At 42.0% G+C, this 18,198-nt stretch overlaps 2 protein-coding genes across 3 annotated transcripts in view; both read right to left on the reverse strand.

Moving 5' to 3' along the window:
• SLC25A17 (solute carrier family 25 member 17) overlaps positions 1-8,284 on the reverse strand; it is a 49,309-nt gene extending 41,025 nt beyond the window's left edge. The window contains exon 1 of one of the 2 annotated variants that reach the window (XM_004063515.5): positions 8,070-8,284. In XM_004063515.5, coding sequence (XP_004063563.2) covers positions 8,070-8,123 — 54 coding nt within the window. In that variant the 5' untranslated portion in view covers positions 8,124-8,284. The remainder of the gene's footprint in view (positions 1-8,069) is intronic. The other variant, XM_063705006.1, reaches the window with a different exon arrangement.
• A 5,109-nt stretch (positions 8,285-13,393) lies between these two features.
• Positions 13,394-18,198, reverse strand: part of ST13 (ST13 Hsp70 interacting protein) — a 32,190-nt gene continuing 27,385 nt past the window's right edge. The window contains exons 11-12 of the mRNA XM_004063518.5: positions 15,910-16,043; positions 13,394-15,477 (exon numbers count right to left, since the gene is read on the reverse strand). Coding sequence (XP_004063566.1) covers positions 15,349-15,477; positions 15,910-16,043 — 263 coding nt within the window. The 3' untranslated portion in view covers positions 13,394-15,348. The remainder of the gene's footprint in view (positions 15,478-15,909; positions 16,044-18,198) is intronic.

An 18,198-nucleotide genomic window follows, 5' to 3' on the forward strand; every position in this document is an offset into this window, starting at 1 on the left:
TCACTCTATTGCCCTGGCTGGAGTGCAGTGGCACAATCTCAGCTCACTGCAACCTCCACCTCTGGGTATCAATTAATCCTCTCACCTCAGCCTCCCAGGTGGCTGGGACCACAGACGTGAGCCACCACACCCAGCTAATTTTTGTATTTTTTGTAGAGACAGGGTTTTGCCATGTTGCCCAGGCTGGTCTTGAATCCCTCTCTTTATTCTCTCCATCCTTCTAATAGTTAAGATTTTTGCTTAAATCAATATTCAGTGTTCCCATGATTATCATGTATTAACTTTTATTTTTAATTTTTTTTTTTTTTTTTTAGTAGAGATGGGGTTTCACTGTGTTGGTCAAGCTGGTCTCAAACCCCTGGCCTCGAGTGATCTACCCGTCTCAGACTTCCGAAGCGCTGGGATTATAGGCGTGAGTCAATGAGCCTGGCCAATCGTGCAGTAACTTTTAAATTGTAGTCATTTTATTTCTAGATTTCTTTTTTTTTTGAGACAGGGTCTCATTCTGTCGCCCAGGCTGGAGTGCAGTGGTGCAATCGTGGCTCACTGCAACCTTGGCTTCCCAGACTCAAGCGATTCTCCAGCCTCAGACTCCTGAGTAGCTGAGAGACTACCGGTATGAGCCAGCACAGTGCTGGCATCTGCTTCTGGTGAGGGCCTCAGGTGGCTTATGATCATGGTAGAAGGTGAAAGGGGAACAGGTATGTCACATGGTAAGAGAGGGAGGAAGAGAGAGAGGAGTGGGTACCAGGCTCTTTTAAATAACCAGCTCTCCCATGAACTAACAGTGAGAACTCACTCATCACCAAGGGGATGGCACCAAGCCATTTATGAGGGATCTGCCCCCATGACCCAAACACCTCCCACTAGGCCTCACCTCCAATACTGGGGGTCACATTTCAACATGAGATTTGGAGGGGTCAAACATCCAAACTGTATCAGTCACATAAACGATTTTTAGCCTAAGTTCTTGAGGATTTGGGGGTTCCTCTTTTTTGGTCTCAAACTCCTGGCCTCAAGTGTTTTGCCTGCCTCAGCCTCTCAAAGTGCTACGATTACAGGCGTGAGCCACCACGCTCAGCCTGGCACCTGGATTTCTTAAGAACGCATCATCATCTACATTTCAGGCTACTTACTAAAAAAAAATAGATGGTTTATTCATTCTGGGCTATGTCTCTCCTGTAAATATCTAAAGTATACTTTTTAATTTGGTCAACACAATCCACATATGAAGTTGGGCTTACAGACAGAGTAAGAATGAAACACTGGGTAAATCTGGTCAAGACTTGGTCCCCCCAGCGTGTGCAATCTTATGGGAATAATAGATAGGAACATACATAAATACAGAAGCATATTTTCATGCCTTTTAAGCATAAAACAATGATGTTTGGGTTGGTATACCAACCAAATCACCAAATGTGACTGACTGTTTCTGAAATGTTGATTCATCCTAGCAGGGTGAAAACTAGTGGTGGGGGTAAAAAAGACAATGCTAGTCCAAAATCAGTTTCCAGAGGGGTCCAGAAGTGGCTGAGTCACAGCAGCACCACTGAAATCAATGTATAGCCTCTCCTGATTTAGAATACTGCATTATAGAACAGAAAGATTATTTTAAAGCCAGGCACGGTGGCTCACACCTGCAATCCCAACACTTTAGGAGGTGGGAGAATGGCTTGAGCTCAGGAGATTGAGGCTGCAGTGAGCTGTGATCATCCCACAGCACTCCAGCCTGGGAAACAGAGTGAGACTTAGTCTCAAAACAAATAAAAATTAAAAACAATTTTTAAAAACCACCTAAGATGTTTTCTGTGGTTTGAGCTAATAAAATTCTAAAGATTAAAAGCCACTTACAATGGCTTTCATATTTAAAAATGTTATTCACCTCATCAGAGTTAATGTAAGTCTTTTCCCTGACATAACAATCAAGCTAACTCATACATACACAGACAGATAGGCAAGTTACACAAATGGCCTCATGGATGACACTCTAGAGTGTTTAGGGATAAAATCTAGGTTTAGGTCCCAAGTATAGTATATATTATATAAGTAACTTCAAATATCTATGTCTCAATTTCCTCATTTGTAATTTTGAGACCGGTATTTGTCAAGGTTGCTATGAGAAGTTAGAATCAAATTATGGAAAGTAGCTGGGCACGGTGGCTCACACCTGCAATCCCAGCACTTTGGGAGGCTGAGGTGGGTGGATCACTTGAGGTCAGGAGTTCGAGACCAGCCTGGCCAACATGGTGAAACCTCATCTCTACTAAAAATACAAAAATGAGCCAGGAGTGGTGGCACACACCTGTAGTCCCAGGTACTCTGGGGGATGTGGCAGGAGAATCACTTGAACCTGGGAGGCAGAGGTTGCAGTAAGCCGAGATCATGCCACCGCACTCCAGCCTGGGTGACAGACCGAGACTCTGTATAAAAAAAAAAATACCCTCTCTATTAAAAATACAAAAAGATTAGCCGGGTGTGGTGGCAGGCACCTGTAGTCTCAGCTACTCGGAAGGCTGAGGCAGGAGAATGGCGTGAACCCAGGTGGCGGAGCTTGCAGTGAGCCGAGATCACGCCACTGCACTCCAGCCTGGGTGACAGAGCGAGACTGCGTTTCAAAAAAAAAAAAAAAAATTATGGTTGGCACCTAGCATCATACCAGGCACACAGGTGGCACTCAACAATTGTTGGTTTCTACATATCCTTTATAGCTATAGTATCTGTTAGTAGTAGAAACCACTGTTAATTTTACGGCCCTAAAATGAGTAATGTCTTCTCAAGTTCCTTCCAAAAGAGCAATTGCTATTTAGTAAAAAATAAACACCAACTGCTCTTTCAGAAGGAGCTTCAGAAAGGTAGAAGGGTCAACAGTATAGAATACTTACAAAGAACTGGAATCAATTAAGAATGCAAAAACAGTCAGTAGATGTATAGAGCACTCTTGACATAAGTAACTCCATCTTAGAAAAAGACTCCTATCTTTCATTTCAAAAAGCACTTTGACAACAGGGACCAGATGTTTTTCCAGATAAAGACACAACCAAGCATGCTCTTCCACTATCAGTCCTCACCAGAAGACTCTGTGACCATAAAAAGAACAGGACTTAAAAAACTCAAAATGGTCTTAACAGACACTGTCTTGCTGTCACTTGTTATAAAAGCCTGATATCTGTGTCCAAAGGCTCTGCCCACATCAAGGATTCTTTCTCATAAGACCAACACACTGCCATGATGAAACCAGGATACTTGTCTATATCACTCTCCCTGGACTGGTCTACTTTGTCTACTTGTCTATATCACTCTCCCTGGACTGGTTAGGTAACCCTTTTTCCTCACCCTTTTCTCTTGATGTTCAATGTTACTTTGCTGCAGAATGTTTAATCTACATCATTTATGTATTAATTAGGTATACTATTATATATGATTTACAATATTGACTGACTACCTAGTGAATGAGAAGTACTAATAAAAATTGCCTCCTTGAGAACTCCATGTAACTTGTGACTTTTATAACTGAAATAACACAATGAAAGTCTGACATTGTGAAAAGACACAAATGTGTGTGTACCTGGTTATCCGTGACCTTATACCATTCACAATAGTAGATTAAGCTGTTAGGAAGTCAGAGTTGACCTTTGGAAGAACAGTTCCAGTGGTCAAAGTAGGATGAGGAAAGGCAGTACATGCAGAATATATATATATATATTTTTGTTGTTGTTGTTGTTTTGTTTTGTTTTTGTTTTTTTTGTTTTTGAGACGGAGTCTTGCTCTGTCGCCCAGGCTGGAGTGCAGTGGCGCAATCTTGGCTCACTGCAAGCTCCACCTCCCGGGTTCATGCCATTCTCCTGCCTCAGCCTCCCGAGTAGCTGGGACTACAGGCGCCTGCCTCCATGCCCGGCTAATATTTTGTATTTTTAGTAGAGATGGGGTTTCACCGTGTTAGTCAGGATGGTCTCGATCTCCTGACCTCGTGATCTGCCCGCCTCAGCCTCCCAAAGTGCTGCGATTACAGGTGTGAGCCACCGCACCCGGCCCAGAATATTCTTTAAATAAGCTTAGCACAAAGGGAAAGAGAACAGGCAGAGGCTGAAGAAGCTGCCAGATTCCAGATCAGATTGGTATGGTTTTCTGATGGGACAGGCCTGACCATGTTTGAGGGCTGAACAGAAGCAGATACTAGGTTAAAGCTATAGGAAAGAGATGAAAATTACTGGAGCAAAGTCCTGGAAGAAAACTGGCCATGGGCTGGAGGGGAGGACAAAGATCGAAGGTAGCAGACACTGAATATGTCTGTTTTTCCTCTGAGACCAGTAGAATGTAGAAAACACGAGTACAACTGTAACTGGAAAAAACTGAAAAAACTCATCCCAAGTAGGTTCTATTTTATCTAGAGAGTAAAAGGTAAGATCATCTGCAACAAGTGAAGGGAATGGGTGGAGATGGCCATGAGGCAAGAGAACATTTCAATTCCCTTAAATTTCTAAAACTAGGTATAAGTGCTGTATTTGCAAGAATATACTTGAGACAGAAATGAATAATTATGGTCTTACTACAATGTTCCATTATGCTAGATGCTCCACAAATATAATCACATTTACTTCTCACAAGATCCCAGTTAAGTGAGGCATTGTTATTGTCCCTGTTTTATAGTTCGATTGACGATGACATTCATAGTTAAGCTTTACTACAGAACTTTTTTTCTCAGCTATTATGCCATATTTGCTTCTTAAAAAATTAAGCTATACAATACTGTGTATGACGATATAATTTCATTAATCCTTTTTGATTCAGGCATAAACAAAGTTAGAAAAGCAATTCCAGGCCAGGTGCAGTGGCTCACGCCTGTAATCCCAGCACTTTGGGAGGCCAAGGCAGGCGGATCACCTGAGGGCGGGAGCGCGAGACCAGGCTGACCAACATGGAGAAACCCCGTCTCTACTGAAAATACAAAATTAGCCAGGCGTGGTGGCACATGCCTGTAAACCCAGCCACTCGGCGAGAGGCTGAGGCAGGAGAATCGCTTGAACCCAGGAGGCGGAGGTTGTGGTGAGCCGAGATCGCATCACTGCACTCCATGCACTCCAGCCTGGGCAAAAAGAGCGAAACTCCATCTCAAAAAAAAAAAAAAGAAAGAAAAAGAGAAAAATAGGCAACAAGTGAAAAAAAGAAGTATCTTTGTAGATTAAATAGAAATATATTACCATTATTGCCAGTCACTCTCTCTATAGCAGGAGTCAGAAAACTATGGCCTATGGACCAAATCCAATCTAATACCTGTTTTTGAAAACAGTATTTTATTGGAACACAGCTCTGTCCATTCATTTACTGTCTACAGCTGATTTCACATGACCATGGCAATGTTGGGTAGCTGTGACAACTGTACACAAAGCCTAAAATATTTCCCATCTGCTCTCTTTAAAAAGTTTGCCAATCTCTATGTTCTTTTATAGCACTTAACTGTATCTAAAATTATTCTACTTATTTTTTATTTATTCATTTATTTTTTATTTTTTATTTTTTTTCTTGAGACAGAGTCTTGCTCTTGTCACCCAGGCTGGAGTGCAATGGCACAATTTTGGCTCACTGCAACCTCTGCCTCCTGGGTTCAAGTGATTCTCCTGCTTCAGCCTCCCGAGTAGCTGGGATTACGGGCGCCCACCACCATGCCTGGCTACTTTTTGTATTTTTAGTAGAGACGGGGTTTCACCATGTTAGCCAGGCTGGTCTCGAACTCCTGACCTCAGGCGATCCGCCCGCCTCAGCCTCCCAAAGTGCTGGGATTACAGGCGTGAGCCACCGCATCCAGCCTATTCATTTATTGTCTGACTCCCCTATTGCAATGCATAGTTCATGAAGAAAAAGACCTTCTTCTCTACTGTATTCCTTGCACCTAGAACAGCGTGTGGCACATAGAATGCACTGAATAAAGGTGTTTAATGAACATTTATTGCAAGAAGGAAGAGAAAAACATTTCCCATCTTCTCACTTTCTTCTCTTAGATGCACTCCAACTATTTACCCCACCACTCCACCAAAACTGGTCTTTTCAATTAACCACTGGATTTATCAACATGATAAATTCTCAGTTATTTCTCAGTCCTCACCTTACTTGACCCATCAGCAGCATCTGACCCAGCTGGTCTACATCCTTCCCCGGAAACACTTTCTTCACGTGGCTTTCACTCTTAGTTCTTAGCTTCCCTCCTGCAGTACTGATCTTTGTCTCCTTTGCTGGTGCAATCTTATTTTCTCGGCCTCTTAATGGTTAGCCTGCTCCAAGACTCAGTCATTGAGATTCTTCTGTCAGTCCATATTCACTTCCCTAGTGAGCTCATCTAGTCTCACGACTACTCTTAGGCATTTCAAACTCCTCCAAAACCAAAGCCAAATTTATCATTTCCCCCAAAACCTTCTCCTTCACAGCCTCTGCCATCCCAGTAAATACCACCATCCCTCCAGTTACTGAAGCCAAAAACTCTTGGAGTCAACCAACCCTCATTTTATAAATATATTCCAGGTCAATGATCACTTCTACCATGTCTGCTACCACCCTGATCCAAGTCACCATCATCTCTCGCCTGATAATTGCTTGTCCCCTGTTCCCTTACATTCTACTCTCAACACAGCAGCCAGGGTGATCACGTTTAAAGGTAAATCAGCAAGTTCAACAGCTAGCCAGAGTGAAAGTCTCACACAATTTGGCCCCCTGAAACCTATTTGCCTCTTTGTTCCCTCCACTCCGGAAACACAGGCCTCCATGCCCATCTTAAAGCAAGTCACGCAAGCGTCCATCTCGGCCTTCATGCTGGCTGAAAGGCTCTTCTGGCTGAACTGAATGAACCAGGCTTCCTGAATTAGGCATTTTCATGAAATGCTGTGTCACTTAATTCTCTAAACTCTGTGAGGTAGGTATCACTTCCTCCACTTTACAGATTAAGAAAGTAAGGTTTACAGGGCATCTAGCTAACAAATGATGGAGTTAGGGTTAAATCCAGATTAGTCTACAGAGAAGGTGAGCTCTCAGTGAAGTTTCTGGAGGCTAAACAGAGGATTCAGTGATGTTCCTCTGAAGTCACAGTGATTTTAACAGCTAAAGGTGTGTGCTAACAACTGGTGAAGAATATGAGAAAAGGCAGTCAAAGAGATAAAAGAACCACAAGAGGAGTCACCCAAGCCAAAAGTGGAAAGTTTTAAGGAAAAGAGGGGAGAGGGGAAGTGTCAAGTGGAACCTAGACACCAGAAGCCCAAGAATCAAGCGTATACCTCATAACAAACCACACTTGTGGTAGACAGGAACCCAGATCTTGATTTAGAAAGAAAGAAAATAAAGCCAGGCACAGTGGCTCATGCCAGCAGTTTAGGACGCCAAATGGAGAGGATCGTTTGAGGCCAGGAATTCGAGACCAGCCTGGGCAACATTGCCAGACCCAAAAAATTTTTTTAAAAATGTAGCCGGGTGTGGTGGCTCACACCTGCAGTCCCAGCTACTCAGGAGGCTGAGGTGGGCGGATCGCTGGAGCCCGGGAGATCGAGGCTGCAGTGAGTCGTGATAGCGCCACTGCACTCCAGCTTGGGCAACAGAGCGAGACCCTGTCCGGAAAAAAAAGAACTATCTTCTCCTGCCAATAATGGTGCCCAGAGCTATCCTACTAGGTATTGCCACTTGCCCGCGGCAAGCGTGAAGACAGGCTGTAGGGAAGCATGTGACTAAGCAACACGGCTTCACACCTACGTTCTCCTCCGGGCCAGTGAAGCAAAGTGTGTGAGTGTGCGGTGGTAGCCTGACCTTAAACTTCCCAAGGCAAAGATGCGGACCCTGAGTGGGCACGTGTGAACACGGCTCTCTACCCCACAGTCTCTAGGAGACCAGGAGGTGGCGGAGTCTCGGCCCTTACCCCGAATTCCTCCAACAACTTTCCGCCAATGGCCCATTCCTCTCTGCACCACAGTCATGACAGTGGACCCCAATCCACACTACCTCCCTCTCAGGCCCATCCCTCAGGCATATCCCGGGACTGGCCCCCGAGAAGCCTTACAACCCGTTGCGGCCCGGGCGTGAAGACCCCGTCTCACCACGGCTCCGGCCACGGCGTGGACCAGGCTTTCGTAGGACAGCACGGAAGCCATTGGTGCGGCTCCTCGAAGACCCAGCCACACTTTTCCCACAGATGCCGCAGCCAGTGGAGTTAGGAAAGGAGCACCGGAGCTCAGGGTGTAAGTCGCAATCCCCGCCCTCTCAAACCCGCCCGCCTGCCCTAGAACCACTTCCGGGTCGCGGGGCGGGAAAGCGCGGGGTGGGGCCTAAGAACGCCCCTGAACGCTGATTGGCCCCTGTGGGCGCGGGGCGGGACAGCGAGGTGTTCGCGGGGCTGGGCTCCAAGGCGCAAGGCGGCCTGACACCAGGTACCCGGCTCCCGGTTCCCACGACGTTCTCTGGCGTTCCCGGGCCCTGACCAGTTCCTCCATCTCAGAAGTCTTAATGGCCTTCTTTTACTCTGGTGACAAAGATGGGGAAACTCAATGAGACTCCAGTCTCCCTGTTTCTCTGCGCCTGAGCTCTTTTCTATTCTGAAAGTCACATTTTGGCCAAGAGGAAAAAAACTCAGTTGTGGACTTGGAAACTTCTTCCTCCCGAAAAACCCTTGAGTGTGGTGGAAAGAGATGTTGAGCATCAGGAGCCCAAAATACAAGACGCGAGTGGGAGCCTCCCCCTAGTTGGCAACTATGGAAGTCATTTAACCTCTTGGGTTTCCTCTGTGAAATGACAATGTACTAGTACCAACAATCCCCATCTGCTGTGAGGATTACGAAAGCCAATTTATGTAGTAGTACTTCATAAAATACTGAAGGAAAAAAATTTTTTTCCATGTTGCAAAGTGACTAACAAAATTACACAGAACTAAAGAAGCCACATTCAGCTTTAACCTGTGATACTGTGAGATTCTGCTTCAGGATGCTCCTCAGGGACTCAGGGATTCTTTCCTGAGACACCATCACCACTTGTCTCTACCATGTTTCCTTTTAGAATATCCTCGTGATAACTCCCGAGTGCTGACTACATGCCAGGCTTAGTGTTTTATGCCCATCATCACACTTAATCCCTGGCAGAGGGGCCTAACAAAGTTTAACTTGGCCGTTTTCACAAAATTTGCAGAAGATACTGCTACCAGGAACATTCCCATCACGCCATAGAATCATGACGTGAAAGTGCAGGACCAAAAGTGAAGCGAAGATGATTTTGGGCTGGGCGCAGTGGCTCAGGCCTGTAATCCTAGCACTTTGGGAGGCCGTAGCGGGCAGATCACTTGAGGTCAGAAGTTTGAGACAAGCCTGGCCCATATGGCAAAACCCTGTCTCTATTAAAAATAGAAAAAATTAGCCGGACATGGTGGCACGCGCCTTGTGGAAATTACAATGTTGAAACTGCAGCTACTAGGGAGGCTGAGGCAAGAGAATCGCTTGAACCCAGGAAGCAAAGGTTGCAGTGAGCCAAGATTGCACCACTGCACTCTAGCCTGGGACAGAGTGAGACTCCTTAAAAAAAAAAAAAAAAAAAAAAAAAGATGATTTTAGCATGGGAACATAGAAACTAGTTGGCTGTAAAACTTGAGAACTCAGTTCTCATTGACTCCTAATCAAATTGGGAGCTTGCTGTCAAGAATATACTGGATTATGCATCATAGTTATGAAAACATCGTTAATACTTTGTTTTGACGTTTTTGTATCTTACATACCAAAAACATTTTGATCAGCTTTTTTTTTTTTAAACCTGAGACAGCGTTTCTCTGCGTTGTCCAGGCTGGTCTTGTACTCTTGGGCTCAAGTGATCCACCTGCTTCAGCCACCCAAAGTGCTAGTATTACAGGCATGAGCCACTGTACCGGGCCTTGCAACCTTTTTTTTTTTTTTTTTTTTTGAGATGGAGTTTCACTCTTGTGGCCCAGGCTTGGCTCACTGCAACCTCCACCTCCCAGGTTCAAGTGATTCTCCTACCTCAGCCTCTCGAGTAGCTGGGATTACAGGCATGCGCTACCACGCCCAACTACTTTTTGTATTTTTAGTAGAGACGGGGTTTCATCATGTTGGTCAGGATGGTCTCAAATCTCTTGACCTCGTGATCCGCCCGCCTCGGCCTCCCAAAGTGCTGGGATTACAGGTGTGAGCCACTGCGCCCGGCCTGATCAACTAAAGACTGACATACTGAAAACAGTAGTTTTTTTTGTTTTTTGAGACGGAGTATCACTCTGTCGCCTAGGCTGGAGTGCAGTGACGCGATCTTGACTCACGTTAGCCTCCATCTCCCGGGTTCAAGTGATTCTCCTGCCTCAGCCTCCCGAGTAGCTGGGACTACAGGTGCACACCCCCATACCTGGCTCATTTTTGTATTTTTAGTGGAGACAGGGTTTCACCATGTTGGCCAGGCTGGTCTCGAACTCCTGACCTCAGGTGATCCACACACCTCGGCCTCCCAAAGTGCTCGAATTACAGGTGTGAGCCACTGCACCCAGCCAAAGTCATTTTCATATAATCAGTATGCACTGAAAAACGTAGACATTGCATAGCTACATCAATTATTAACTGGAACTATGAAGCTGTGATGTTCAAGACACACACATACATATATATATATATATATATATATATGTAATTTTTTTTTTTTGAGACAGTTTTGCTCTCGTCGCCCAGGCTGGAGTGCAATGGTGCAACTTCAGCTCACTGCAACCTCTGCCTCCCAGGTTCAAGCAATTCTCCTTCCTCAGCCTCCCGAGTAGCTAGGACTATAGGCATGCACCACCACGCCTGGCTAATTTTTGTACTTTTTAGGGACAGGGTTTCACCATGTTGACCAGGCTGGTCTCGAACTCCTGACCTCACCCCCTCCCCCCGCCCTTGGCCTCCCAAAGTGTTGGGATTACAGGCGTGAGCCACCGTGCCTGGCTGAGACATAATTTTTAAAAATTATAACTTAGTTGAGCACAGTGGCTCACGCCTGTAATCCCAGCACTTTGGGAGGCTGAGGCAGGAGGATTATTTGAAACCAGGAGTTCCAGACCAGCCTGGACAACAAAGTAAGACCTCATTGCTGTTAAAAACAAACTGATGGGCATGGTGGTGCATGCCTGCAGTCCCATCTACTTGGGAGGCTGAGGTGGGAGGACTGCTTGAGCCCAGGTCAAGGCTGTAGTGAGCTGCAATTTCATCACTGCACTCCAGTGAGGGCAACAGAGAAAGATTGTTTCAAAAAACCTAAGGATTGTAATTTTTGGCTGCTTGTTCCGTTCTAAACAAATATCTACTTGTGAGTCCAATTTAGTGTTCATAATTACATTCTTTTCCTTAAAGAGGGTCCTTTGAATTATATAAGCATCATACCCCTTGACACTATATGAAGTATATAAAAAATTTAGGGCCATTCTATATACACCCATGCTATAAGAATTAAAGGAACCTAGCTAGTACTTGCCATTTCGTGTATGTTGCTTTTACACTGGCTTAAGTATGGTCAGGTTACTTACCCTGCAATCTAAAAATGTCCCAGTGATCTGTGTGAGTAAACTACTTAATTATGTATTAGATGCCTAGATTTTCAGAGCACCACAGACATTTACATTAGTTCTACTTACCTCCTGGCTTCTTAGAGCTGTAATTTTAAAATTAGGATTTCACCAAACGTCAAAGTTTTTAGTTTATTGCTAAACAACTTTATAGAAAACCATAAACTTACACTTCCACCAGCACTATACGAAAGGTCTCACTGAAAAATTGCCAACTTGACATACTATTTAAATTTGCTTTTTAAAGCTCAACAGTTATTCACTTTTGTTGCCTATTTACTTTAGGACATTTTCCTCTCCAAACTGTATGAGCTCTATTAAGTACATTATATACTGGTTGTAAATACTGGCACATATTGAACTTTTTATAATTACTGTACTATAATTTTTTTTACTTAGTTTATTCTTGCCCTTATTTGGGGGCTTGTCATGCACTTCAATTATGCTGTGTCCCTTACTATTAGGAAGAAACCCCCTGGATGTACACATCAGCACATCGAGTGTGTGACACTCCTTATTTAACCAACCTTATTCAAATGTACATTTTAGTTTTCAGTTCCTTAAACAATTCTGCAAGAATCAACCTTGCACACAGAGGCAGCACAGTATAGAGTTTGGGAGAAAGCCCTTTGAAGCCAAAAACCTCTGTATTCAAGAATCTCAGCTTTACAAATAATCAGCTGTGTTATCCTGGGCAGTTTACTTACTAAGTGCTTCAGTTTCCTTATCTATAAAATTGTAAAGTGGTGCTAACAGTATCTACCCTTATGGTCATTATCAGAATTGACCCAATACTTGCAAACTGATTATAACAGGGCTTGGCACAAACACTACTCACCTGTGCCTACTCAGGTGCATTAATTTTAGTCATCAGCAAATCTCTAAAATGAAATTGTTTCTCCTTTATCTTATCAAACTAGTATTTCCTAGTATGGTAGACTGCTAGGTGTCACCCCAAGTCGTCTTTCCTGTTTCTACTCTTAAGTTTTTTCTTGAGCATGTGACCACACAGTTATGGATGACAAACTGGCTTTCCCTGCAGCTAAACATAGCCTGAACACACAAACTGACCAATGGGATATTAGAAGTAATAAAATGTTAACATCATATGTTATCTTCAGTATCTCAGCGTGTTTCCCAGAGCCCCCTTCTCCTGTTTCCTCAATTGGAGAATGAGCACCACAGCAAGCAACTTTGGACTAGAAATGGAAGCTACCTTCTAAGTATGGCAGAATGCCTGCCTCTGAACAGCTACCCAAAATAAAGTACGTGTTTTTTAGGGGTTCTTGTTTGCAGCACTTAATAGTCTGCAGCCTAATATACCTAGTAAATAACCTGAGTACCAGAGACATAAAATAGAACATATGCTACAAAAAGTCGGGGGGGGGGGGGGTATCAGTACCTAGTTTTTGTTGAGACTGTGTTTCGTGATCTCAGCTCACTGCAACCTCTGCCTCCCAGGTTCAAGTGATTCTCCTGACTCAGCCTCCCGAGTAGCTGGAATTACAGGTGCCCAACACCATGCCTGGCTAGTTTTTGTATTTTTAGTAGAGACAGGATTTCGCCATGTTGGCCAGGCTGGTCTTGAACTCCTCACCTCAGATGATCTGCCCGCCTCAGCCTCCCAAAAGTGTTGGTATTACAGGCGTGAGCCACCGCACCTGCCCAATATCTAGTTTGAAACCATATTTTAAAGACAGCTAGAAATATAACTATATTTTTAAGCAGAAAAAACTTCCTTCTGATAGCATCAGTACAAGAAAACATTTCTAGTTTAGAATATTGAGTTGAAAATTAAGAATGTATATTATGGAATTTAAAAATCTAAAAGCACAAGACACATTTTCAGAAGAGGAATTTTACTTTTACCCACTTATGGTAATATTTGCAATATTATAATATAATTAGGTTAAATAAATCAAATAAGGAATCCAGAAGAAACTGTTCTTGAGTTAAGCCAAGTACACACTGGCAATTTCGAGAAAGGAGAACTCTACACATTAACAAAAAGAACACACAAGCTCAAATGCAAGTTTATATGGTGAGTGTTTTTAAAGGATTTAAAAAGCATGCTCCATCAGCATTACAGCTTTTTCTCATTTATGTAACAGATGCATTTCTGTCTGCTTGTGTACAGCAAAGGGTTAGAACCTGAATAAACTTATTTATGATTTCAGAAATGTGCTATTTTAGAAATGTACTCCATAGAATTTACTTCACTGCTCCTACCACTGATTCTTCAAATAAGCAAAGTACGGAAGGTCTTATCCCTTGAAAATGTTTTTAAACACTAGCACTTTAAATTGAAACATTGGTAGAAACGTAGCAATGTCAGGTACAATGCCTATACTTAGTCTTATTTAAAATAAGAATTGAATGCACAACAGAAAATTTATCATTTTCTTTATCAGGGGATAAAGAGGGAGGGGAGGGAAAGAAAGCAAGCAGAGGTGGGGATATGGTTACACTATTTAAGAGGTGAATACAAAGACAATGAGTCTTTCATAGTCTCAACAACTCCACAATGAATAACTGTGGATTATCTCATTTATAATTCACATTGGATAAAAAAAATCAGTTCCCCTCTGTGTATATCAATTTAATTCAAACCTTATCTTCAGAATACAAAGATGAATACTACAAGATAAACTAACTGCAATAGGTATTTTCTAAGTAGAAGACCAAACACCAAAGGGAATCCCTCTTTCCAATGTCTTCTGATATGGCAAGATTTTGCCAGAATGGAACTCTAACACTTAAATAAGCATTCTCTTGGCCAAGTAAGAAACTACAGTTGTTGTGGGTATTACCCTACAATTACCATATGTATTACATATTAAATTAAACTCAGCATTAAATATGCTTGTATAATTATGCTGTTAATGATGATAGCAGTGATGATGCCGGTGGAAAAAGCCTGTCTTTAGCCCAAGAAAAGTAAGGGAGACAAATGTAGCAAGCAGAAAGCAAACACAGATTTGGGCAATTTTTGACTAGGAAAGAATTTTAAGCATAGAAATATAAAAAGAAAAGTACTACCTTATTTCCCTTACGTGGAAATAATATGAAAAACACTTATTAGATATACTGGACAACAAGAGACCTAAGTACTCCAACTCTACTGCAGCATTACAAAAAAAATCATCCCTTCACCACAGTGTAAGATTTAAGGGCAACCTGCCCAAGGATGCATGTTATATCAAACACAGCAAGACTGCTGCTGCCCTACCAAGTACTTCCAATCCCTACCCAGGTCCTACTGAAATACGGGTGGTCCCAATTAGTTTTATTGAAATAAATCTTTAAAGAAAAAGATAAAGCATTTAAAAAGACAAGTCAAAATGCATCAGGAACCACATATCCAACACAAACTTTACCCTCAAATGAGTTATGTTTGCCTCGCACTAATAACTTTTATTTCACTCAGAGCAGTAATCTTCCATACACAAGTATATTCCCTGCCAATAATTCAAAGAAAAAAAATCCAAAATGATTAGTAAAGAAAAATATAAGAATTAACAGACCCTTTAAATTTGTTTTAAATATTTTGGAGATTTAAAAAGTGTTTAAAGTTTGTAATTCCTAGTAGGAAAACATTATCTGAATGAATACCCTAATGGCAAACCACTGTAAAATGCTTCAGCTGCATTTGGGGGAGAGGGGTAGGGATTATCTTCAAAGCACCCCAGCTCTCTTGATGAGAAGGTCAGAGGTACACTGGTTTGTATTATTGCGACATCCATAAGGTGATCTAGGTTGCTTTTCCTTCAGCAAGGGCTTTATTTATCAGAAGGACATTACGCTTGACCTCCAAATTTGGCTGACAATTTACTGATGAGATTCATAACCTTTGGGTTGCTCTGGTATTTTGACATATTTGCTGGGTTCTGAGCCACATCCTGGAAAGCCACCATAACTTCTGGATCCTGAAAAGAAAGGGTTCATTAGTATTTAAAAAGTGTCCTACTGGGTCAATAAGTTTATTATCCTAAATTCCATCTCTTATTTAGACCTGTAATTTGGTGATAGTTAAGTTAAATGGGGTTTAGATGAGTGCTTGAAGTATCAAAATCAAGCTGATTATGTCATTTGAACTGTATGATGAAAAAAGCACAATTTTGATACAAAGAAAAGGAAAACTGGATATAATTGCCAATTGTTACTAAGTATTTCCTAGTTTTAAAAATTTAAGTTACTCACTCTGCATAAAGAAAATAAATGTCACTCCTGCATAATTAGCTATTTGGTAACTGTGATAAATAAAAAAATAGCTATGAGAGTAACCTTTGTCTCCACACAGAATTATGAAAGAATTGCCTTAATGATACAAAGTCCGAAGTTTTTCTTCCAAGTCTTACCTGCATGGCTGCAAGAACCTCTGGATCACTAAGAATTTCATTGAGTCCAGGCATTCCGGCCATTCCAGGCATGCCACCTCCCATTCCAGGCATTCCTCCGGGAAAATTACCAGGCATTCCCCCAGGAAAGCCACCTGTAATAAAAAATGAATAGACACTAATCATACTCCCAAATATTCTGACCCAGTATTTCATCCACAAAAAGTACAGGTTCAAAGAATAAGGGTGCCACTAAGCACAAAGTAGTCTGAAGAGTCTGAAAATTCTAACCAGACTGCAACAAGACACAAGTTATAGCTTCTAATTATCTCTTTAAAAACAAGGCTGTAAATCAGACTTTGTTACCTCCTGGATTAACTTTTTTCTAGTAATAACACTGTTTTTTATTTTTGTTTGTTTTGAGACGGAGTCTTGCTCTGTCGCCCAGGCTAGAGTGCAGTGGTGCCATCTTGGCTGACTGCAACCTCTGCCTCCCAGGTTTAAGCAATTCTCCTGCCTCAGCCTTCTGAGTAGCTGAGACTACAGACACGCACCACCACGCCTAATTTTTATATTTTTATAAATATATTTTTTATTTTTATAAATATATTTTATATTTTTATATCAAGTTGGCCAGGCCGCTCTCAAACTTCTGACCCCAGGTGACCTGCCTGCCTCAACCTCCCAAAGTGCTGGGATTACCAATGTGAGCCACTGTGCTCAGCAACTTTTTTCTAGTAATAACACTGTTAAAAAAGACTAATCTCACCTTAAAAACAAAGAGTCATCTAACAGTTCCTTAGATAATTATAGATTGTATAATTATCTTAGATTATAAAGCTAGTCATTTTGATCATCTTTCAACTCTCCATTCTTGAATATTTGTCTGTTTCAATTTAAAATTAATTCATACGAGTTTAGTTTAGGTTTTTGTTTCAACTATACTCATCTAGCATAGATCTTCCTTCAGTTAAGGACTACCTTAAAAGGCTTGTTTATCTGTTGATTTTTCATTTCCATTTCAAATAAAATAAAAATTCTCTGAAAGTGAAACTGGAAACCTGGATTTTTAACAAGAATTCCTGGTGCTTCTTTACAGAGAATAATGCTCTAGCAAAAAGGATTTTATTCTCCCAGTATAATTTGTTAGATTATAAACCCAAATAATCTACTCTGTTCTTCAATATCATAAACCTGTATGTCTACTGGAGATATTCTAAAATTACAATTAATAATATAGAGAAAGATGGCTGGGCGTGGTGGCTCATGCCTGTAATCCCAGCACTTTGGGAGGCCAAAGCGGGCGGATCACAAGGTCAGGAGATCGAGACCATCCTGGCTAACACGGTGAAACCCCGTCTCTACTAAAAATACAAAAATAAAAAAATTAGCCAGGTGTGGTGGCGGGCGCCTGTAGTCCCAGCTACTCGGGAGGCTGAGGCAGGAGAATGGCGTGAACCCGGCAGGCGGAGCTTGCAGTGAGCCGAGATCACGCCGCTGCACTCCAGCCTGGGCGACAGAGCGAGAGGCTCTGTCTCAAAAAAAAAAATAGTAATATAGAGAAAGATAACATTAATGTATTCTACAAAGGGTCACTGTTAAGTAAAGCCGTTTTAAAGAAGGAAACACATGATAAAGTCATTTCTACCTGCTTCAACAGTTAATTAAAATATGGCCATTAATAACTAACAATCACAGATGAAGAAATCTAAGGGGACCATAAAACAACTTCTAGCTTCTCTTGCTGCCCCTACTTATCCCAAAGCTTTGAAAAATTAGTGCCTACCCGTAACGAAATTACTGACCCAATGCTTGTCAAATCTAAATAAAATGTACATAACAGAAAACTATCTCTAGTACTAGCCCAACATTAGCAGTCACTTTCTAAAACAAAGGTATCTGACAATAAGATTATTTATATTTTACACAGGAAGTAAACTATGAGCTAAATTTAATTTCTTGCTTTTTCTTCAAACAGCAGGTCATCCTCAATATTTGTTCTAGGTTTGTTTTCTGTTGCTGTGCATATACTCTTTCAGAATAAAGGCTAGATTTTCTAACATCGGATCATGCAACTAAGTTCTAACCAGTGACACATATAAGCATACGTAGCCTCTAAAAACTCTCCTTAAGAGAAAGCTAGTTACCATTAAACAACTGGAGACAGTTGTTTAAAAAACAAAAAATTAAGTCTTGTCCTGATTCCACACTGTCGTAATCAGGAAGTACTCAATAAATCTTCTGTGTGCCTTTTCCGTCTCTTCTATCTCTGTGTTAGTCCTGTCCTCTGGTATTCAAAGATTTGCCTCA

This window comes from Gorilla gorilla, chromosome 23 (assembly GCF_029281585.2).
Source record: "Gorilla gorilla gorilla isolate KB3781 chromosome 23, NHGRI_mGorGor1-v2.1_pri, whole genome shotgun sequence".
Lineage (NCBI taxonomy): Eukaryota > Metazoa > Chordata > Mammalia > Primates > Hominidae > Gorilla > Gorilla gorilla.